Below are 24,848 nucleotides of genomic sequence, written 5' to 3' on the forward strand. Positions count from 1 at the left end.
CTCTGTCAGAATTTAAAGGCCTGGTTAAGCAATTAATTCTGGTATGAGGACCTATAGGGAGGGCCAAGACTGTCGTACAAAATGTGCTGTTTTAAATATTAGCCAAACTGAGAAAGACACTTCCATGTTTAATACATGAAGCAGAGTTACCAATGCTCAAAGAAAAAAGAATGTTAATGACAAAGGGCACCATTCTGCCTGAAATAACTGTTTGCTTGTGACTGAGAAATCACAATTTTAAAGATATCTAAGTTCTAACAGTTTTACAAGGTTTTGCAAATACAGTCTATTTAAAGCATCAATATTTCAGAGTTGACTGGTCCATTGGCCATTTAGCAGTGTTGTCATTTTAGCATGTCATAACTAGAGAAGGATATATTCATTGACATTTCCCAGAATCTCAATCTTTCACAAGTATAATGAAGATATTGGGGAAAAGTTAACTAAGGGCTGGTCTACATTAAAGAGGTAAGTTGATCTAAGTTACGCTAGTTCAGTTACGTAACTGAGGTCAAGGTAACTCCCGTTGACATAGCTTCCACCTCTCAGGGACGTGGAATACAGATGTCAACAGGAGAGCGCTCTCCTACCAACTTAGAATGTCTTCACCAGACCTGCTAAATCGACACCACTGCATAAATCTAGCCCCTAGCGTAGACATGGCCTCAGTGTAATCCAGCTTTATAATGAGGATGAAATCTAGCAACTTTCTAGTACAGTCTGATGTCACCATCATTCCAGGGGAACAATCCTCATCTTAATTCATTTTTCTGTCTGAAAATTAATAGCTTTATTGGGATGGTAACAGGCTAGCACTGCCTATTTGAAAAACACCACCTTGTTAGCAGATGATCATCTTGGGAAAGGTTTGTGGGTTCTCATGACTTTCTGAAGCAATTGGCTTAATAGCCTCCTAAATATAAGGAAGGTGACAGCAGCTCTCGAGGGAGTAGGATCTAAGATGCAGCTCAGTGGTTCTGAGGGAGGAACCTTAAGAGTAAATCAAGCCTGGAGAGAAAGCTTGAGGTGAACTTTATGCTGCTGTTAATAAAAACCAACCCCATGAAGCAATCTACCCAGGCCTATACAGTTTGAAAATCTCCACCATCTGGCAGCAGTTATGTAGCCTACAGAATATAAAGTGAATTGGTAGGCTCAGTCCAATACCCAATGGATCTATGTCCATATCACAAAAATCAAATCACAATTGGCATTACAGGTGGCCTCTCTTTTGAGATTGACAAAGACAGACTCAGTCTGGAGACAGACCACCTATAAACTCCCCCCAAGTATCCCTCCAAAAAATGCTCTCTCCAGATCAGGCTCTACACCCTTTAATATGAGAAAGCTTATAAAGGTGCTGCTCAGATGGCAGAACTTAGTGTTTGGTGCTGCATATTTACTACCTTTCATGAACACTAATCATATTGTGGTAGTGTTTTTAAAAAAAAAAATAGAAGAGAAACTAGGAAGTGTGCTAATTTAAAACAGGTTTGTAAATTATAGTGGCCTCACATTTAGATTATTACACTGACAATATAAAAATTCTTCCTGTGTAAAAGTGTACCAACGTTCTTCAGTGATACTACCAGATTTTATTTCAGGAACTGTCCTACTGGATCAGACTAGTGGTCAACCTCATCCAGTATTCTATCTCCAGCAGTAGCAACAGCCACATATTTAAGAGGATGGTCTAAGAACCCTAAAGTAAGCATATGTGGAATAATCTGCTCCCCACATTGGTTTCATCCTGTTCTCTAATAGTCAGATTGGCCTAAAATCTGAAGCACAAGGCTTAATTCCTCTTCCAGATATTTTGTCATTAATTAGGACATTTTTGATATCCATATTGATACCACATCCCTTTTTAAAATCTTGTAAAATTCTTGGCCTCAACCACTTTTGTGGCAATGAAGTCCACAGCTAAGTTACACGCTGTGTGAAAAAGTATTTCCTTTTGTCAGTTTTTAATTTCCACACTTTTTAATTTAATTGACTATCCCCTTGTTCTTGTATTATGAGGCAGGGAACAGAACCTCCCAATCTACCTTCTCTATATTCATTGTTTTATATACTTCTATCATGTTCCTTCTCATTTGTCTCTTTTCTGAAGTAAACAATCCCAGGCTTTTTCATCTGTCTTTATGAGAGTTTTTCCAGGCCTTTGATCATTCTCATTGCTCTTCTCAGAACCACATTTAGGTTTGCAATATCCTTTTTGAGATGGGGTGACTAGTACTGCATATACTATGACAGGTGAGGCCGCACCAACGATTTATATAAAAGTGTTAGAATATTGTCCATGCTGCATCTCATTCCATAGGAGTGTTAACATGTTAGCTTTTTTTGATCACAGCTGCATGTTGGACAGAGATTTCCATTGAGCTCTCTACAATGATTCCCAGGTCCCTTTCTTAAACTGACACTTAATACAGAAACCTTTGTTTTAAAATAAATGTATATTCCATATATATATGATCTATTTCTAGGACTTTTACCAAATACAGTATTACATAAAAACTAATAAATTAAATTAGGGAATCTGGGATCAGTGCTTAGTAACAATGTCTAGAAAACTACTTGAGGAATAGTGTGCGAAGAATAATCATGACCTGTAGGAAGTTGTGTCTCAAAGTAACAAGGGATCGATTCTCTTTAATGTTGGGATTCACTGTATTAAATATTCTTTATTAATAATCATTCTGATAGTGTACAGTGAATAATAAATCAATATATAACCATGGGAAGTACAAACTGAAGTAAGATCTAAACAGGTGGGCTAACAGGTGGCAAATGGAGTTTAATGTAGTAAGGAACAAAATAGTACAAGTAATTTTAGGGTTAACGGAACAAAATTAGAAAGGACTAATGAGGAAGAATACTTCAGAATTGTAATAAATAATTAATAGAATTTTACATATAGTGTGAGACTGCCCCCAGGAAAGCAAATATGGGGTAGTAATGTTGAAAGAGTGTTGACGGTGTATAAAGTTTTGGTGAGGATCCATTTAAAATACTATCCACTGCTTTGAACAGAGTTCAAAGTACAGTTCTACTCTGCAAAGGAACCAAATTTCTGTGAAGGTTCTGGTCTCTCAGTGATTGTGTGTTAAGTATACTCAATTGGCAAATAAAATATGTGTTGTTGTTGTTTTTTTTAATTGCCAGCCTTCAAAGCAAAACCTGGAATTTGGGAATCAAGTTTGGTTCTTTCCATGTCACACATTACCACCAGAAATAAAGTATTGCAAGGTTAAATTGGGCCTTCATTTATACCTATGCAACTTTTCTGTATTCATATCATGCCCTCAATGATACCTGTTCCACCACCTTTTGGAAATTAAACCTAAATCATTTTCTCTAATCTCAGAGATTTGCAAAAATACAAATGACTGGAATTGAATAAACAAGTCTATTATATACAAAATAATACCGAATTTAGCTCACTGAGTCCTGACTGACTTAGGAATGTAATAGATCTGTTTACTGTGCAAGTACCACTTCAATATAGTGAACTACGCTAATTTGGGACAATGGAAGGAAAGTCTAGTTAAGAAAGGTTTGTAAAACTAAGCATAGTCAACCTCAAAACTAAGACTTCAAGGACACATAATTATAACAGACATTCCTAAATGGGACAAAAAGACTAAAAACTAAATATTATACATAAGGAAGTACCAGGGACAAACCTGAGATTAGAGAAAGATTTAGCTTTACATCAGGAAAGGTTTGTTTGGCCAAGGAAATATCAGTAAATGGAGCAGTTCACAACATTGTGGAAGCAAATTTAAGTCTAGAAGTTTATATTTTTGAAAAGGAGTGTCTCCTACTAGTCACATAAGGGTTGACTTAGTTACACTTTTGGCCCTTTCCCAAACTAACACAGAAAAGTTAAATCGCATCTAGGGCATGGGGTTTACCGGCTTACTCATCAGGTATGAAATACCTACCATCCCCAGAAAAGTTTTTGTCTCAGCTCAGTAAACTCAGTCTTTCCTCCTTTTATGGTAAATAAACTGAATTCTGCGCAGTTTACTTTGTGGCAAATTTCTCAATGAGAATATCCAATGGCAAGTCTCAGAAAGAATAAGAGATTGCCCAAGTATTTGCTGACTACTTCCCTCCCACCACAGACGTAGCTGCATTTTAGTGAAAGCTGTATGTTTATACACCTCTACCCCGATATAACGCGACCCGATACAACACAAATTCGGATATAACGTGGTAAAGCAGTGCTCTGGGGGGGCGGGACTGCGCACTCCGGCAGATCAAAGCAAGTTTGATATAACACGGTTTCACCTATAACGTGGTAAGATTTTTTGGCTCCCAAGGACAGCGTTATATCGGGGTAGAGGTATAGTTTGCACATCACTTAGGGATGGTTCATATGTTAAATGCACTCTCTCGCTCTCTAAAATCTGGAACAGAGTATATTACCATCCTCTGGTTTGATCAATGCCTTCAGCAATGAAGTCAGCAGGAAAGGCATCTTCAAATTCTTTTCTGTTCTCAAATGGATAATGGACTTGTGCGTAAGGCATGCTCCCACTCTCAAACCAACAATCGAAGACTTCAGAAACACGGTGCAACATTCCTTTTCCACAGCGTGAAGGGATGGTTAGATGATCAATGCTATAAGAGAAAAAGATGGACAAACGCTAATCCAAATATTAAGAACTTTGGCATAATAGAACTTAATCCATATTATGCTTACGCATTAGATAGGGAACAAAAACAACAACAACTCAGTTTCACTGTGATTTCCAACAGGCCAAGATTTCATATAAAAAATTTTAGAGTTTAAAATGGCTTTGTAAATTTAGTATCAATCTCAAATTGAAGTTCCATAAGAATATAACAATGACCATACTAGGCCAAACCTATGGTCCATCTAGCCCAGTATCCTGTCTTCTGACAACAGCTGGTGCCAGATGCTTCAGAGGGAATAAACAGAACAGGACAATTTATCGAGTTATCCATCCCGTAATCCAGTCCCAGATTCCAGCAATCAGAGGTTTAGGGACAGCCAGATCATGGGGTTGCATCCCTGACCATCTTGGCTAATAGCCATTGATGGACCTAAGCTCCATTAATGTATCTAATGCTTTTTTGAACCCAGTTATTCTTTTGGCCTTCATCACATCCCCGGCTACAAGTTCCAACAGTTGACTGTGCGTTAATGTGAAAAAGCACTTCCTTATATGTTTGTTTTAAACCTGCTGCCTATTAATTTCCAAGAAAGAAACATTTGTATATTTAATACAGTATACATAAAGCCATTCTAGTTTCCTCCATATGCTCCTAAAACCTAAATGGTTATTCAGGTTTAAGACAATAATAACTAACATTTCTGTGTGCTACTCCCTAACAGTTGCTAATTAACTATAGGAGCAGTTCATGCTGGTACATGTTCTCAGTGACTGACCTTTCTCTGTGGAGATCAGTGACTTTCACTCCTGACAGCTCTTCCAGTTCTGCCACTGACCCAATGCAAACCACCTGTTAAAAGATAGTAAAATACTTTAGAACCAATTCAATGGATATTTTAAGAGATATTCCATAATACTGTGCTATTATGTATCACTTTCAAGTACAATACAGAGCTACAAACTATAAGTTAAATTTACCCTTTTACACCGAAATCCTGCAACATTTTATAGTTATGTTTTCACTTTGTGTAAGGGAAAAAATTATTTAAATCCAAAACCCAATATATATTATTTATATAAAACACACAATACTTAGCACTTCAACAGCGCCTTCCATCCAAAGATCTTGAATCACTTTACAAACCTGATTATCTCATTTTATATTTAGAAAAAGAGGCCAAAGAGGTTAAATAATTTGCCTAATCACAGAGCTGAACAGTGGTAAAATTTGGCACAGAACCCAAATATGCTGATGCTTAGTCTCCTGCTCTGACCACTAGAAAATGCTGCTTTCCAAGGGAGTCAAAACAGTCTTCACCTACAAACATGAACTGCTGCATAATGTCATTAACCATTTAAACTAGAACCATTAGCAAAATGGTTAGATGGGAACTAGCTAAGATCCAGAAGTGACACTCATGTTCTAAATCAGTATTTCCCAAACTTTTTAGGGTGGTGACACCTTCTAAGTCAAACTTTCCACAATATTTACTCTATAAAAGTAGAGTTAAAAATGCGCAAGTGATCACCTTTAGCCCAGTGGTTCACTCATCTGGGATGTGGGAGACCCAGGTTCAAGTCCCCCCTCTGCCTGATGTGGAGCAGAAATTTGAATTTATATTTCCTACATTGCAGGAGAATGCACTAATGACTGGGCTATGGGATATTCTGGAGCAGGTCTCTCTCAGTCTCTCCTATTGAAGCTGTTCCACTGTGTATAAATGCTTAGTCACTGGAGCAGGAACTTGAACTTGGGTCTCCAACATCCTAAGTGAGTGCACTAACTACCAGGCTATAGGGTCATTCTCTGTCGCTGCCTGAGAGTTGACAACATCCCTTTCACATATCTAAGAAAAATGGGATTTAGCACTTCAGATTAGCAACAATTAGCATTTTATCAGACTTTTAAACAATGTGTCTAGATAAAATGCTCCCTATTTATTAGTGCCTTTAGCGGCTGGTATTTCAATGTACAAGTAGCGTTTTGACTCCATATAAAAGAGCAGCAAAGGGGCTTTTTAACATACCTATCCAAGGACTGGAGCTGCCTCAATCCTTCTACCAATGTTTGCTTCAGCAGAAGTTGGACACTCCACATCACATTTGTTCAAGGTATAGCAGATGAAAAGGAAGTGACTCAAAAAGTGTCTTGACCAGCTTAGAGGTGACCAAGGAAGAGGCAATCCCCCCCCCCCACCAAAATGACTTCTGACAGTCAAGGCAGGTGGATTTTCAGAAGCTTTCAAGCCTCCTTTAATACATGGTCTCATCCATCTTAAAACTGATCTGAGTTACCAACCATTGTTTCCATCCCAGGAGCTGTCAATTCATGCTCATGAAAGAGTTTTACTATACTAAATTGCTAGGACTACCATGAGGGCATAATTTACCATCTGGCTCCATTGGGATTTTTGGGTCCTGGAAAGAGTTAAGTGAGACATATCTTATTTAAAGTGAAAATCAGAGTAATCTATCAAGGAAGAAAAATGTGTGTCCTTAAAACATCCTGCACCCAGAAGAAAACTCACATCTGCACAACCAAACCTCCAGGAGAACCTTCCATGGAATTGCTGCAGCTAGAACAGATTCACAGAGTAGACAAAGGTGGGGAACCCGGATTGGCAATTACATTTAATGGTGGGCCAGTTTCCCTTGTCCTTGTGTTATGAGAAGAGAGAACAGAAGATTCCCACCTGCCTATCAGTACCAAGCAAACCACCTAGGAGCTTTAAAAGAAACTTAAAGGGAATGATTTATATGAAGAACACTTGACAAGATGAGCTAGAGGTGGCAGCCTAGCAGCAACTGGACCAGGGCCGGCTCCAGGCACCAGCGAAGGAAGCAGGTGCTTGGGGCGGCTAATGGAAAGGGGCAGCACGTCCGAGAAAGAGAGGGAGCGAAGGACTCACTGCCGAATTACCGCCGAAGAATGAAGCGGCGCGATTGAGCTGCCGCCGAAGTGCCGCTGATCAACTCCCCCCCCCACACACACACTTTGCCGCTTGGGGCGGCAAAAAAGCTGGAGCCGGCCCTGAACTGGATAAGCGGAAACAAAACAGACTGGGCACAGGACATAGAAAAGATTTCTTCACAGACTAAAAACAGCATAGCCAGGGATTTCCTGTGGTTAGTGCTGTTATACAAGACTACTGGCAATAAAACTAGTTGGTCAAATGCCTCAGTTGAGTGACAGGAGCTCCAAGCCACACTAAAGCATCTGAACCACATCTTCACTAAATATTGAGCAACTTCAATTAAACTGTATGCCAGTTCTCTAGAACTTAAACATTTTATCTTCCTGCTTTATGAACCTGATCATGCGGTGTTAAAAGATTTTACATCTAGTTGAAATGGGTGCTTTTCTGCTTAGTCCTTTCTTCAGAAACTTGTAGGTTTAAGCTCTCAAATCAATGATTTTCACAGAGTAATAAAAAACACAAGTTTCAAATCTCACCTTCCACTATGTGTTTCTACTACCTTATAATTATGCCAAAACTTAGTGCAGCTAAAGTAAAACTGTGGGAGACTAGATATTGATTTGTACTATATTTCACTTTACTTGCAGTTAGTAACCTTTCTATATATTAAATAATAAATCCACAATTTTTTTCTGATTTTAACATGCAAAATATAATTGCACGCATGAAGTGTTCCTTTTTGAAGGGCACATTGTTGAGGTTCAGTAGTCTGGTATGGCTACTGGACCATAGTAAAATTAAAAAGTTTGAGTGTTCCAATGTTAACCTTTTATATTAATTTTTAAACAACATCCCCTTTCATATAAAATATGAGTGAACATAGGCACACTCCGTTTGAATTTTACTGTGGCCCAGTGGCCATACCAGATTACCAAACCTCAACACTTGCTTTCTAGCCAGTGGGTACATGCAGCCTCAGGAGAAATGCAAGTTGTCTGTATGCATTAGACCATTTCTTCCCCAATGTCTGATTCCTGTAGGCTATTTGCACTAAACTGCATGGACACGAAACTCAATCTTCCAAATTAGAAAAGGAATTGTAAAGATTTCATCAGTAAAAGAGGGACAGAGATTGTAAGGAGCATTACCAGAGGCAAATATGCATAGTGTAGTCTTTTGTCCAGTCTTTTTCAGCTGCAGGACCAAACTTGAAATATTTTAGCATGATACAGTACTGAACCTTTACTAGTACTAGTACTAAAACCTTTACTAGTCAGTATAGAGTATTTTCATTTTGACTTGGCCATTCTGTACCCATTAGGTACAAAACTGTCAGTCATGGAAGTGGATTTTAATCCACAGGTGGGCACTCAGAGAATTACAGCAATTGCTTCCAAGGAAGAGTAATATAAGAAAATGTTTGTTTTATTTTTAGCCATCTTAACGCAGTATAACATCTGCTTCAGGGAGACATCGTTAGCATAAAGCAACCAATCAACTCTCCATGGACCACCAACAAATAGTCCAGGGATCACAGTTTGAGAATCTGTGTCCTAGTTTTTCCAAGGGTCATGAAGGACATAATACTGCAAGGGAAGGATAATATACAGCTGTTGGATGCAGGTCAGGATTCACTTAGCCTAAGAGTCTCCACCACCTCCCTGCTGTATAAAACCTCTCCTCATTTGATGAGACCTGTCTCATCGGTGGCCTTAGGAAGATCATGTCAAAATCAGCAAAACACCATAACAGGAGCCTGAAGCATCTCTAAGCAGGAAAGCAAGATGGATTAATATAAATGGTAGCTTCTCAAATTTAAGTTTTTATAGTACAGTAAGACAGCAGAGACTGCCAACATATTTGGACAATACAGCAATATTTGTGTAAATTTTTATGGAAAACACACCTTTTTGTTTATAAAAGTAAACAGTGGGTCAAGGTAGAAATAATTTGATCTTGCTCTGTTGGGCAGTAGAAATGTTTTTAAACATAAGAACAGGGAAAGGGTGTGAGGCATAAAAGTTACTTTTTACCTACATATATTTTCTCAGTTATCTTGCTTCAGTCCAGAGTGATAATATGTGTTACCTCCTTATTAGCAACGGGGGTAGAAAGGATAAGAAGCTTCAGAATGCTATCACCACCATTCAGGCTTATATGGGCATCCTGACAACTTCACTTGTTTTCTTTTTCCATCTACTTGTGTTATCAGAATTGACTAATCAAGCTGATCCCTAGAGTAGCAGTATTTTACCTTTAAAGAAATTGAACATCTGGGTGTTTTATGAAACCAGGAACTTGGGCACTGCCAATTACCTCGGTATATAGTTTTGTACATTTACTTCATGCTACTAATGCTGAGACACCTTACAACTCACCTAGTCCAATACCATATATTTATATATCAGCTTTTCTACTAATGTAGGCTTAACTTGCAAGAGAAAATTTTAGGCAGTTTGTATCTACCAGTTATACACAGACTTTTTCTTGAGTGTTAAAAATTAAAATCAAGAGCTGAAAAATAGTGACTAAAAAAAATCCTTCTCTTCTCAGTTTTATCTTATGATGTTATAGTTTCACTAGTTCTCCTGACTGTGTAGATTCTTCCAGGATAGAGCTTAATTTAAAACATAAAAAACAAAAGAAAAATACACCTGAAATTTTACATTAGAGAGATGAAGAAAAAAAGCACTACTTTTTGTCCTTTACTTGCATGGCAGTTTTAAGAACTATTAGCAGAGTACTTCAAACTGCAAAGCACTAAGGCCTGGTCTACACTAGGCGTTTCTGTCGAATTTAGCGCCTTACATCGAATTAATCCTGCACCCGTCCACACCACGAAGCTATTTAGTTCGACATAGAGGTCTCTTAAATTCGATTTCTGTACTCCTCCCCAACGAGGGGAGTAGCGCTAAATTCGACATGGCCATGTCGAATTAGGCTAGGTGTGGATGGAAATCGACGCTAATAGCTCCGGGAGCTATCCCACAGTGCACCACTCTGTTGACACTCTGGACAGCAATCCGAGCTCGGATGCTCTGACCAGCCACACAGGAAAAGCCCCGGGAAAATTTGAATTCCTTTTCCTGTCTGGGCAGTTTGAATCTCATTTCCTGTTTGGACATCGTGGCGAGCTCAGCAGCACTGGCAACAATGCAGAGCTCTCCAGCAGAGATGGCCGTGCAATCTCAGACTAGAAAGAGGGCCCCAGCATGGACTGATCGGGAAGTCTTGGATCTCATCGCTGTGTGGGGTGATGAGTCCGTGCTTTCCGAGCTGCGCTCCAAAAGACGGAATGCAAAGATCTATGAGAAGATCTCTAAAGCCATGGCAGAGAGAGGATACAGCCGGGATGCAATGCAGTGCCGCGTGAAAATCAAGGAGCTGAGACAAGGCTACCAGAAGACCAAAGAGGCAAACGGACGCTCCGGATCCCTGCCCCAGACATCCCGTTTCTACGAGGCACTGCATTCCATCCTAGGTGCGGCCGCCACCACTACCCCACCACTGACCGTGGACTCTGAGGATGGGATATTGTCAACGGCCGGTTCCTCGGACATGTTAGCGGACGGGGAAGATGAGGAAGGAGATGAGGAGGACGAGGCAGTCGACAGCGCTTGCAACGCTGATTTCCCCGACAGCCAGGATCTCTTCATCACCCTCACAGAGATCCCCTACCACCCGTCCCCAGCCGTTAACCCGGACACAGAATCAGGGGAAGGATCATCCAGTAAGTGTTTTAAACATCTAAACATTTATTTTTAACAGAACAGGAATATTAACAATAACAACAATGGGTTTCTCATGATTAGTTTGCCCTAGGCGCTGAACATTTCAGTCCTGGGCAGTGCAACTATTCAAAAAAAATCTAACAATGTCCGGTTTAGCATGATTGTTCTGCCCAAGCCGCTCTACTGTTTAGTCCCTGCCAGTGCAGCTACAGTAAAATGCAGTCTATATGTCCGGGGATAGAGCTGAAATCCTCAATGGACATCTCCACGAAGCTCTCCTGGAGGTAATTGGAAAGCCTTTGCATCAGGTTCCTGGGGAGAGCGGCTTTATTGGGTCCTCCGTAGTAGCAGACATTTCCGCGCCAGGAGACAAGCAAGTACTCCGGGATCATTGCCCTGCAGAGCATGGCGGCATACGGCCCTGGTCTTTGCAGGCTTTCCCGAAGCATTCTTTCTTTATCAGTGTCTGAGATCCTCATCAGGGTGATGTCGCTCATGGTGACCTGCTTTGAATTAGGTAGGGGAATGTTAGTATTGGGACTGCTTGCCCGTTCCTTTACAGAACTGTAACCGCCAGTTTACAGCCACGCGGTGGAGGCGGGAGAGGGGCAGCATACAGGGATCTTTCCCTGGGACAGCCGCGAGGGGGTGGGACAGGGGCAGAGTTCATGCTTGCCGGATTGCTGGCAGCAGGGACTGGCATTGCTTTCAATGTGAAAGGAGGCCAGTGCTACTATTAAAGTTTTAAGCAGCCACAAGTCTACGGCTTACCATGTCTGCCTGCTACACAAATTCCGGTGTCCTGCCCCGCTTCTCAGATCTGCAGTGCAAGACCCCAGGCACTGAATGCGAAGGCCGAAAATTAGACCTTGTCCTGAGTGCGCATGTGATAGGTGCTGTGCATGGTCTTGTTCACAGAGAAAGACTATGTTCTTTGTTCACAACTACATTTATCTTTCTGAGGAATTCACTCCCTTTTTCCCATTCCCACAACCACAGCTGCGACTGTCTCACAACCTAGCCTGGCATCACACTCCCAGAGGCTAGCGCAGATTAGGCGTAGGAAGAAGAGGACACGGGAGGACATGTTCTCGGAACTTATGGGCTGCTCCCGAGCCCAGGCAGCACAGCAGACCCAGTGGAGGGAGAACTTGTCCCAAATGCACCGTTCACACATGGAACGGGAGGAGAGGTGGCGGCAGGAAGACCAGCAGGCGACTCAAACGCTGCTTGGACTAATGAGGGAGCAAACGGACACGCTCCGGCGCCTTGTGGATGTTCTGCAGGACCGGAGGCAGGAGGACAGAGCCCCGCTGCAGTCTATCTGTAACCGCCCTCCCCCGCCACCAAGTCCCATACCCCCCTCACCCAAAGTCCAAAGAAGGAGGGGCGGCAGAGTCCGTGAAAACTCTCACTCCACCCCTGCAGACTGCTCTAGTACTAGAAGGCTCTCATTCCCCAAAATTTGACAAGTCCTTTCCTTCCCGCCTCACACAAACCCCCGTCCAAGTTTCACCCCCCAGTTTCATGTGTAGTTGCTAATAAAAAATACGTTTCCGTTAATTACTGTTTCCATCATGTTCTCTTAGAGGAGAGTCTGTCTGAAGGGGGGGAAGGGGGTTGGTAATTGGACAGGACAGTCACCTTTAGCAGGGTACAGAGGCGGGGGCAGGTTCAGCAGCAGGGCACACACACATTGCAGTCACTAGTTACCCTGGTCAGTCTGGGAGGTGGTTTTAGTGTTCTGTGGGGGGTGCTCTGTGACTTTGTGGCGGGGGAGGGCAGTTACAGATCTTATGCAGCGGTCCTTATCCTGGATCACAGAGCCACGCTGCAGGGGGATCTGTAACCGTCCTCCCCCTGCCACAAAGTCACATAGCCCCCACACACACAGAGTCCCGAACAGGAGGGGTGGCAGGGTCCGTTGAAACCACCAGTCCACCACTGCGGAGCCTGTCATTCCTGGAGTTTGGAAGCGTCATTTGCATCACTACACTACACCCGCTCCCCACCACAGTCTGCGTCCCAGGTTCAACACTTTCCCACGAAAACAGTAATAAAGAAAACGGTGTTCATTAACAAAACTCAAGTGATTTTATTTTTAAACGTGTGTTGGAAGGGGGGGAACGGGGTATGTAACTGGAGAGGATACTGAATATTTAGTGGGTAAAGAAACGGGGGCAGGTTCATCTTCTCTGTACACAAACTGAAAAGTCACTGGTTACCCTGCTCACTCAGGAACCTAGCTTTCAAAGCCTCCCGGATGCACAGCGCGTCCCGCTGGGCTCTTCTAATCGCCCGACTGTCTGGCTGGGCGTAATCAGAAGCCAGGCTATTTGCCTCAACCTCCCACCCCGCCATAAAGGTCTCCCCCTTGCTCTCACAGAGATTGTGGAGCACACAGCAAGCTGCAATAACAATGGGGATATTGGTTTCGCTGAGATCACAGCGAGTCAGTAAGCTTCTCCATCTCCCCTTGAGACGGCCAAAAGCACACTCCACCACCATTCTGCACTTGCTCAGCCGGTAGTTGAACAGTTCTTTTTCAGTGTCCAGGGCGCCAGTATAGGGCTTCATGAGCCAGGGCATTAGCGGGTAGGCTGGGTCCCCGAGGATGACTATAGGCATCTCCACATCCCCAAGAGTTATTTTGTGGTCCGGGAAGTAAATACCTTCCTACAGCTGTCTAAACAGACCTGAGTTCCTGAAAACACGAGCGTCATGAACCTTGCCCGGCCATCCGACGTTGATGTTTGTAAAACGTCCCCTATGGTCCACCAGTGCTTGCAGTACCATTGAAAAGTAGCCCTTTCGGTTGATGTACTGGCTGGCCTGGTGGTCCGGTCCCAGGATAGGGATGTGAGTTCCATCTATAGCCCCACCGCAGTTTGGGAATCCCATCGCGGCGAAGTCATCTATGATGGCCTGCGCGTTTCCCAGGGTCACTACCTTTGAGAGCAGTACCTCAACGATTGCGTTGGCTACTTGCATGACAACAACCCCCACGGTAGATTTGCCCACGGCAAAGTGGTTCGCGACTGACCGGTAGCTGTCTGGCGTTGCAAGCTTCCAGAGGGCTATGGCCACTCGCTTCTGGACAGTCAGGGCTGCTCGCATCCGGGTGTCATTGCGCTTCAGGGCAGGGGACAGCAACTCACAAAGTTCCAGGAAAGTCCCCTTCCACATGCGAAAGTTTCGCAGCCACTGGGATTCATCCCAGACCTGCAGCACTATGCGGTCCCACCAGTCCGTGCTTGTTTCCCGGGCCCAGAATCGCCGTTCCATAACATCCACATGACCCATTGCCACCGTGATGTCCTCGGCGCTGGGTCCCGTGCTTTCTGACAGGTCTGTGCTACTCTCAGACTTCAGGCCCTCACCGCGGTGCCGTAGCCTCCTCGCCTGATTTATCTGCATCTGCCTCTGGGAAAGGTGGATGATAAGCTGTGAGGCGTTGACAACGGCCACAACTGCAGCGATGGTCGCAGCGGGCTCCATGCTCGCAGTGCTGTGGCGTCCGCGCTGTCACTGACCAGAAAAGTGCGCGAACTGATTTCCCGCCGGCGCTTTCAGGGAGGGAGGGCGGTAGTGACGGACGGATGACGACAGTTACCCAAAAGCACCCTCGACATTTTTTTACCCAGAAGGCATTGGCGGCTCGACCCAAAATTCCAATGGGCAGCGGGGACTGCGGGAACTGTGGGATAGCTGCCCACAGTGCACCGCTTCCAATGTCGACGCTTTCCCCGTTAGTGTGGACTCACAAAGTCGAATTACTGTCCTTAGTGTGGACACACACGTTCGACTTTGCAATATCGATTCCACATATTCGATTTAAGTAAAATCGAACTACTCTCGTAGTGTAGACATACTCTAAGACAGTTCTGTGCTCTAGGAAATTAAGCAAACCAACTTGGTAACATAGCAGGGTTTCTTCTGTCAATAACTGGAGATTTTTGTTTTCTTACGTACCTCTTCAAAATCACTGCTGACCCACAAAGGGATAGGTGTTCCCCAGTATCGGTTCCTGGAAATAGCCCAATCACGTGCATCTTTCAGCCAGTTTCCAAAACGTTTCTCTCTCACAAAGTCAGGAACCCTGTTACGAAAGTTAAAAGCAATTACATTATTATCTGCAAACTAAACCTTTCAGTCATCTGATAGGCAGACATTACATTCATACCTCCATATCACAACAAAATTGATTTACTTTCTGATATTTGCATTAATTGGTGTAGTTTCAGGTTACTGTGTTGGCCATTTGCTAGGAATTGCATTTATTACTTGTATGACCTTTGGAGAAAAAAATAATAGTATTGCTTCTTCTGACTCCTACAGATCCACAAATGTGCTATGCAAGTGCAAGAATATTATGTTTTATTGTTCATTCTCAAAGTAATTCAATCAACATCTGTGTTAGATTAGACAAATATCTACAACGTGCCCATGGATGCATATTATACCCATACAAAAGGTAATAATGATGTTCACGCTTCACTGGGATACCTTTCTTTAGAAAATTACTACTAAAAGTTGAGATAAAGATTTAAAAAAATTCACGTGATCACTATCTTACAAAAACAGTTCTTAAAGAAACAAATCTATTTTGACATTAACTGAGGATTCTGATATTGCAGACATCCACCCACCCACCCGTTTCTGGCTAACGCATGAAAATCTTATAACGGGGTTGTAAGACAACAATAGTTAAAAGTTCAGTTGACTAGGCTAAGTTGGCACTGTGGGCAGCTGTTTAGCACCTATCACCAGCCTTTGCTCCATGGATATCACTTCTATCAACACTGCATGAGTTAGAGACTATTCCAGAGCATGGATCCTTGAGAATAAACAAAGTTCCAGATCCACTCACTCTCCCACAAGGTCATGGCTCTTGCCCTATTCTTAGTAAAACTGTTCATGGGTCTCAAATTAAAAAAAAAAAATTGACTATCTATCTATCTATATATATATATAGTCAATGGCAGCACTCTTTGAAGACTTCATTTCTAGCTAAATGGGCTTTGAGAGATGTTTAACTATGAGATCTGAGCACATGAAATATCTTGAAGATCAAAGATAATGCTGAGGATTATACCCCGTCAAGGCTAATTAATCTGATAGTTTGGTTAGCAATTGGTTATTCACATTCTCTACATAGTCACAAGACACAGCCTGCTGTATTTGTTAAAAAAATAAACAAACCCAAACCTCAGTTACCTACCTTCTTGTAACGGTTGTTCTTTGAGCTGTGTTGCACACATCCATTCTGCTGTAGGTGTGTGCACACCTACACTAGAAATGGGCATATACTATCACTCAAAGAAGAACTTGTGCATTTTCCAGTTCTTTAGTAAAAAAAACCTTTTAAAAAAGAATTATTTGTAACTGATAGAAGCACCTATACAAAAATAAAAAGAGTTGCATGCTAAAGCTTGATATAAAGACAACCTTTCAGGCCTAGGGAGAACTTTTTTGTGAATTATGGGATTCACTTACATAACTCATTTGGGGCTTTACAGCTTATACACATATAGTTACAGCTGAAGAGAATTTTAAGACATAACTGTGTTTAATTCAATTCAGTGACTATACAATGTACTAGAAAAAGTGATAACTTTTGAGGTCAACAGCATATTACTTTCATGCCTAAAGAAACATTTTAAAAGTCACAGCACATAAAAGAAGTGGTGGGTTGTAGGAAGCAGCCCTGGGAACTTAAAATTCATTATGCATATTCCTTAGGAAGTCAATGCATTTTTTTTGAAGTTTCACTGAACATCAAGGCACTACAACATTTTCAGACCCCATATTGCCATAGGCTTATAAGCATTACTGAGCTGGTGATATATTGCTTTAAGCCAATGTGTCAGATACACAAATAAGAGTGTACAAAATTTAAGGGAAAAATATCCAGAATTATTTTTGACTTTCAAAAAGACTTCAGAGATTTAAAATGTCAAAAGCACCCATGTGATCATAGACTAAGTCTTAAGTTGTAAAGCGTCAATGGGACTTAGGTGCTTTTGAATTATTTATCCTCACTGACTTTACCTACACCCCTCATAGCACCAGTGTTAATATTCCCCTAACTCCACTCCCCAAACCGCACCCAACTATTTAAAACTGAAAGTGGGTAAAAAGAGCCTGACTTATCCATAGGAACATTTTATTGACTGATTTTTCTAAGATTTGAAGTAGCCATGACTCAAACAAGTACTTGCATGCAAGTATGCAAAATGGTATGGAAAAATGCTAACTCTGAAGTCTACTAATTCAAGAAAAGCAAAACATTAAAATAAAACGAATGAAATTCAAGTTGCAATACTTATGAGTCTCAAAAAATATTTAATGAAATTCAACTCAATTCAAAATGAGTAATTTGCTGAAGAGTATGAACATTGATCAGTTTGGTGATACAAACATGGTCCAAATATAATAGCCAGGTATAATGCAGATGTATGCAATCGAGCAGTATTGTGAATTTCCTAATTCTTACCCGCCTATCCAGCCAGTGATTCAAGCAGAAACTCTTCCAGAGGCATCCTTCAAGCAACCATGTTGGGACTTTCTATAGTACTCATCACCAGAATATCTGAGGGTGTATCTGTCTAAATATGCTTTGCTAGATTCCAAAAAATATTTCCACAAACTCTAAAGAAGGCTTCACTGGTTAAAAAGCCATCTCGGTTAAATGGTGAGGTGAAAGCAGCAATAAAAAAAATTAATTAACAACTGGAAAAACAAAGAAGCTGATCGCAACTAGTACATGTCAACAGTTAGGAAATTCTGACAATTGATAATGGAAGCTAAAAGTATCAATTAAAAAACCTACGGCCAGCAGGGTTAAGGACAATAAGAAGGAATTCTTTAAATGTGTATCAGGTTGACTGATTGGGAGCCATCTTGTGATAAATTATGATACTGTATATTGACCTTGTTATTGGGGTATTTTCTATATGATTATATTGGTTTCTCTCAGCAAGGGTCTGTCTTGAAAAACAGGTAAGAAGGAACACAACTCAAGCTAAGCCACTCCTCAGTATACAGAACTACTGGCCCTATGGATTCTGGCTAGACCTCCTACTGAGCCTACTGGACTGGTTTTGACCAGAAGAACAAAATAACTATAGCAGGGTTTAAAGAGAAAGGGGCAGTAGCTGTTATGGGGAACCAGACAGATATAGGGACCTGTTGAGAGTCTCTAACGCTTTGTTCCTACTATTAACCCAACAATTCTTGTTTTGAGAAGGCTGCCTGATCATTGTATACCACTGATCACAGATTCCCAAACTGAAGAACCACAGGTGCGAGAACTTAGTGGGCAAGCCATAAAGAATTAAAGGACAGTAGCATAATTAATGCCAATCAACATGGTTTTATGGAAGATAGGTCTTGTAAAACACACAAACTTGATAACATTTTTTGATTAGATCAAATGTCTGGTTAAAAAAAGGTAACTCTTAAAATAATAGATTTGTGTAAGGTATCTGACTTAGCCCTCACATTGCCATAAAATCTGAATTATCCTCCCCTCCCCGCACCCCCACAAAAAACCTCCGATGGAGCCCATATTAAATAGATTAAAAACACTTGACAGATAGTTCTCAGAGTAACTGTAAACAGGTAATGGTCATCCAGTGTAGGTGTTTCTAGTGGGGTCTCAGAAGGATCAGTTATTGACACAATACTATTCAGTATGTTTTTCAGTCACCGAAAAAAAACCCCCAAGATAATTACTGGAAGATGACAAAGAAATTAGTGGAGTGGTAAAGAGTGATGGATACAGACCACCCTTGGATTGTTTGGTAAGGTGGGCTCATTTGAACAACCTGTATTTTAACACAATCAAATGCAAGGTCTAAAAACAAAGGATGTAGATCACAAAAGAAGGGGGAATTTCTCCTCAAACATAATCACACAAAGAATTAAGGGGTCACTGTAGACAACTAATTGAACATGAGGTCCCAGTGCAATGCCGTAGCTAAGAGGACTAATGCACTCCTTGGATGTATAAGCAAAGGAAAATCAATTAGGAGGAATAGGGAGGTGATATTTCCTCTCTATATGGTATTGGTGAAACCATTACTGGACTACTGTAGCCAGTTCTGGTGTCCACACTTCAAGCAGGACATTGAAAAAGTGGACAGGTTCAGAAAAGAGCTTCAAAAACAATACCAGATCTGGAAAACATGCATTACAGTGAGAGACTCAAGAAATTTCATTTAGTTTATCCAACAAGTTAAAAAGTGACCATCATAATCTACAAGTACCTACATTGGGAAGAGATTTCAGATAATAGACTGCTCTTTGATCTAGCAGAAAAAGGCATAATAAGATCCAAATATAGGGAGCCAAAACTAGAAAAACCTAGACTAAAAAAAATTGTGTTATTTAAACAGTGAAGGTAATTAACCATTGGTACAATTTATCTGGTGATGTGATGGATTCTCCATCACCTGAAGTATCAACATCAAGACTGGATGTTTTTCTAAAAGACATTCTATAGTTCTAACAGAAGTTACGGACTTGATACAGAAATTACTGGGTGAGGTTCTATTGTTTGTGTTAGATAGGAGGTCAAACTACATGATCACAAGAGTCCAATCTGGCCTTAAATATATATGATGTTGAATCTCTTATCATTACCTGCAAAAAAGACCTAGTGGTTTTCTCTTCACCTTCAACATATTGAGGGGAAAAACAGTCTAAGCCATTCATTGCTTGCCTCTTCCAGTCACTTTCCCTTCCCACCCCAAAATTCATCCAGCATTTCTTGGAGTATAGGCAGTCTGGTCCATAAGCCAGATCCTACAACAGCAGCACTTAAAACCTCTTCTGCAGCCTGCTGAAGGTACTGGCTCTTTAAACAGTTTCATTTATGCTGATACAGGTGCATTGGAAATCTCAATGGATGTGATTACTACTAGGTCAGAAAGCTTCTTCAGCCAACTAAAGAAGCATCAGACATCAAAAATACTTGAGACAGATAACTAAATGATGTAACTTTTTGCTAATTTTTTCTAACCTTTTTAACTTCAAAAGTTATCTTCCACTACACTATCATTTTTTGTTTGTACTAAGAATATAAGCTCTGTGTAACTACCAACATCAAGTAATTATGGCTGAAATAGCTTACAGAAATCCAACAGTTAAGCTTTCTTGCACCGAAATTAAGAATATTCAGGCTTCACGGATTCTTTTAGAGTTGAAACTTATTACTGTAACACTCTTCATGCTGACCTTCAGAGACCATCTCTCCAATCACAAGTGGAAACTGTATTACAAACATTAGCATGTGACTATCAGTCCAACAGTGTGGAAAACGTCTCTTTACACTGCTCTTACAGAAACTAATTTCCCTTTTTTTAAGAAGTTCTTAGACACTGTGATTAGCTTAAATTATTAGTCCTATTTAAAATAGCCAGAGGCTGGTACAATCTCCCAGGGACATTAAAATGCTTAAGAGTTTTCTCTTAGCCTCCTCAAAATGTATATATAAATAATTTCTTTCCCTTAATGTGTACAATAACCGGGAAAGTTTAAACATTTGGATTCTCTCTCCCCTTGAGCTATAAAGCCATACTTCCTTTTTCTAGAGAAATTGTCTGAGCCTGATGCTAGCCTTTAGTGCAACACTAGAGATCATGTCATGTTCTACAGATGGGGCTCACTAATAGCAATGGTATGTTGCTCTGTTGGATTTATAACATGAGGGTCATCAATTGGTATAGTAAGAACATAAGAACTGCTATACTGGGTCGGAACAATGGTCCATGTAGCCCAGTCTCCTGTCTCTTACAACGGCCAGTACCAGAGCTTCAAGGGGAGTGTACAGAACAGGGTAATTATGGAGAGACCAACCCATGTCTGCCCTTCCTGGATTCTTGCAGTCAGAGGTTTAGGGGTACCCCGAGTATGGGGTTACAGACCTGACCGTCTTGGCTAATAGCCATTGATGAACCTAGGCTCCATGAACTTAACTAGTCCTTTTTTGAACCAATCATACTTTTGGCCATCACAACATTCCATGGCCATGAGTTTCCACAGGTTAATTGTACATTGTGTGAAAAAGTACTTCCTTGTTTGCATTAAACCTGCTGCCTATTAATTTAATCAGTGACCCTTGTTTTTTTGTTACTGTTGCTATTGTTCTAATAAAACAATGCTTTAAAATATTTGACCATTTTTAACAAGGACAATATGTGACTGATCAATCGACTAATTATTTGTGGACTGGTCAAATGCCAAATCCTAACAACCATTTTACCAATCAGCTAATCGTTCTGCCAGGAGGTGCTCTGTCCCTTTGTTTTGTTTCAACAGGAATAGCTACTGATTTTTCAGTCTGACACATCTGGCTTTTCTGCACATCAGAAAATATCAGGAGCACCTTCTATTTAGAACTTTTACAAGAATGGTGAACTGAATACTAACTATTCCAAATAATATCTATACAAATATTTGTTTATTGTGTTGGTTAGGGAATAGCAACAGTCCTTGAGTTAATTTTCCAAAGCTTAATTTCCCAGCCTGTTGGCCACACATAATGCTCTTCCAATCACAAAAGGGAAAGAAGATACTCAATGTTCTTCCTGTAGTTCCTGAAGAAAGATCAAGACTATCTGTCCAAGATACCCATTCCCTTTCTGGAGACCTCATCTCTGCTCTTCCATCCCCCCCCCCAAATATGGCCCGCATACTTCTGTGCCCCCCACGCAGAAAAACACAAAATAAATCTGCGAGGGGGACACGTCTCTCTTCCCCGGAAGTGCGTCTGTTCCAGCATTCCTGGAGCAGCTTCAGAGATGCAAATCACTGCAGGGGGAAAGAGGCTGGGCATGCGTGCCTGCAGGCGAGACGTTGATCACCATCAGGGGGTGGAGATAGCCCACAAGTGCGAGAGACACTGTCTCTCTCTCTTGATATTGTGGCTCGAGGGGCGTGGAGGAGGGTAGGTCTTTTTGTTATGCAGGAGGAAGGCTCTGTCCCTGAGGCAGAAATGTAGCAGCCTGCCTAGAAAAATTTAACTTCTTGAGAATTGAAAAAAAAAACCACTTAAACATTAGTATCATGTTACTGAAAATTGTTTGTTTTTAAGTTAAAGAAAATAGCTTTTGTAAAAAAAAAAAACCACATTTTGTTAATGTTGCTGTTGATGGTTAATTGATCTCATTCTCTGAGGCAGACATGTAGCAACCTATCTGCATAGTAACATTGTTAATTATTCTATTGTTAGTTAACTGTTCCCATTCTCAGACAATTCCCCCAGGAACATAAAAACCTGTAAAAGTTTTAAGGCCCCAACATTGCCAGAGTGATGTAAAACCTTATAAATTACATGAGTAGGCTTTTCTTCAGTGAAATTTTAATTCAGGCTTCTGCAAGAAGGTTCTGTGGAAACCAGATTTACTCTCCCTCAATCTTTCACTGTGAACTATCATTTTTCTTTGTCTGACCCATCCTTTTCCCAAGTTAAGAATCTAATGCCAAAATTTAAACTGGCAAAAAGCAAGCAATGAGGGCCAATGGGATATAAAGTCCTTCAAACAGGAACTTTGTCAGCCAAGTTCTACAGGAAAATTGTTTCCCCTGTCCTCCAAGTCTAAATACTGCAGTGTCTAAGATATAAGGTGTCTAAGCCTGTGTGACCTTATGTGTAGGATGGGAAGAAGAGCAGAGAGTGGCTCCAGCCCTGAATTATATATTAACATAGAAATAATTAATTCATTGTTGCCGATCTGGTCAGAATTTGCATCCCCATTCAGAAACATTCTGAAGACTAATACTGGTTAGAATCAGTTCTGGTACTTTCTAATGCAACATGTTTTTTATTTTCAAAATTGATGGGCAGGAGTAAAAACTATAAAGAAGTACATAATGATAAAATAAAAATGATTGACAGGAAAGACTAAGACAGCTGTTCCTTTTTCACAAGCCTACTTTGAAATGTTTCTACAGTGCTCATACTGTAATTCTAAATATTGATTTAAACTCATTCTACTCCAGAACTCATACGTGCTGCACTGCAGCACTAAATGAGTTGCTACACCTTTCTCCATTTCTTCCTCCCAGCACGAGATATAGGACTACTGTCTCATCGCTATTTCTTCTATGTCTTGCTGAAGACAACAGTGTAAATATTTAAGTAAATAGTACTGTCAAATACTTCTATAGCAGAAATGTCACTTACTTTACCACCAAATCAACTTTAACTGTTAGCTGAAATTATGTCTGATTATATAGCTTTAAGTACATTAAATATTTAATATATACTAATTCTTTTTCATCCATCAACTATTTTTTATTCACTACATTCTTCTGAAAGCCACAGTAACTTAGCTATAGTTAATCAAGTTTCACTTGATAAATTTCTAATGATTAAAAGAAGCTCCTTGGGCTATGAGCTATTTTAAGACATACATTTTTAACATCCTGAAATTTAGTGCAGCAGCCAAACATTTAACCATCCACTATTTTAAGAGTTAGAGGGGAAAAAAGAGAATTACCTTAACTAGAATAAGAAAGATGGTATGATGGAGGAGTAAGCTACTGCACTAGTTTTCTTCCTCTTCTACAAGCTCAAATCCTAGCTTAGGTCTCAAATGTCCATTTGTTCAATCTTATCTGGGGCTCAAAACTAATCTGCCCTTTGGCATAATGGGAATTCTCTCTTTAAGCAAATCATAAAACCAGAAACTAATGTGGTTGCTGCACATCACAAATAAGCTGTATTAATGGAGGCGTAAGTAGAATCTAATAAATGGCACTAGTCCCTCAATTTCAAACACCAACGTTTCTTCAAAATCTAAACACATTTTGGTTGAAAAAATAGTTTGAACTTAGTATAACATTTACAGTCACTGCCTTTTTAAACAGGCATCTAGACCTCAAAAACTCTAGAATCTAAAATCTCCTTTATGTTAATTTATCCTACAATAACCAACTCTCAATGTGCCTCAAATTAATTTTTAATTGTTTTAATTCAAGGAGAAAAGTAAGTGAATTCTCATGCCATTCTGACACTAATTAGCTCCAATTCTATATCATAGACCTAATTTAACCTGCTAGCAAGGGGATTAATAGAGACAAAAAAAAATAAAAAAAAAATCAACAGTTTGCAAAGACATGCAGAATTTTCAAGAAAAGAATCTCTCCCCTCCAACTCATGGAAGTTTATTACAATAGTCCACATGCCATCTACCCTACACAAAGAGTTAGGGTCACAGTAAAAGGAAACTGTATTCTTTCCATATATGCCCTACTAATTTTTGAAGTTATTAGTATTTTCAGCCTTTTTTGTATCCTACCCTGTTTCTCGTAGCAACAAACACTTTAGAGCAGCAGTTCTCAACCAGGAGTCTGGGGGGCCACAAGCAGGTTTCAGGGGGTCCACCAAGCAGGGCCAGTGTTCAACTCACTGGAGCCCAGGGCAGAAAGCCAAAGCCCCGTTGTGCAGACCTGAAGCCCGGGGCTCTGAGCTCTGCCATCTGGGGCTGAAGTTGAAGCCTGAGCAACTTAGCTTTGTGGGGCCCTCTGTGGTGTGGGGCCCC

General features: G+C 40.8%; 1 protein-coding gene across 1 annotated transcript in view; it reads right to left on the minus strand.

Annotated features, from left to right (window-relative positions):
* IARS (isoleucyl-tRNA synthetase) overlaps positions 1–24,848 on the minus strand; it is a 220,978-nt gene that overhangs the window by 101,451 nt on the left and 94,679 nt on the right. Inside the window, exons 15-17 of the mRNA XM_024195652.2 lie at positions 15,271–15,397; positions 5,426–5,499; positions 4,438–4,632 (exon numbers count right to left, since the gene is read on the minus strand). Of these exons, the coding sequence (XP_024051420.1) occupies positions 4,438–4,632; positions 5,426–5,499; positions 15,271–15,397 (396 nt within the window). The remainder of the gene's footprint in view (positions 1–4,437; positions 4,633–5,425; positions 5,500–15,270; positions 15,398–24,848) is intronic.

This window comes from Terrapene carolina, unplaced genomic scaffold, assembly GCF_002925995.2.
Source record: "Terrapene carolina triunguis isolate 2854851 unplaced genomic scaffold, T_m_triunguis-2.0 Scaffold232, whole genome shotgun sequence".
In the NCBI taxonomy this organism is placed as follows: domain Eukaryota; kingdom Metazoa; phylum Chordata; order Testudines; family Emydidae; genus Terrapene; species Terrapene triunguis.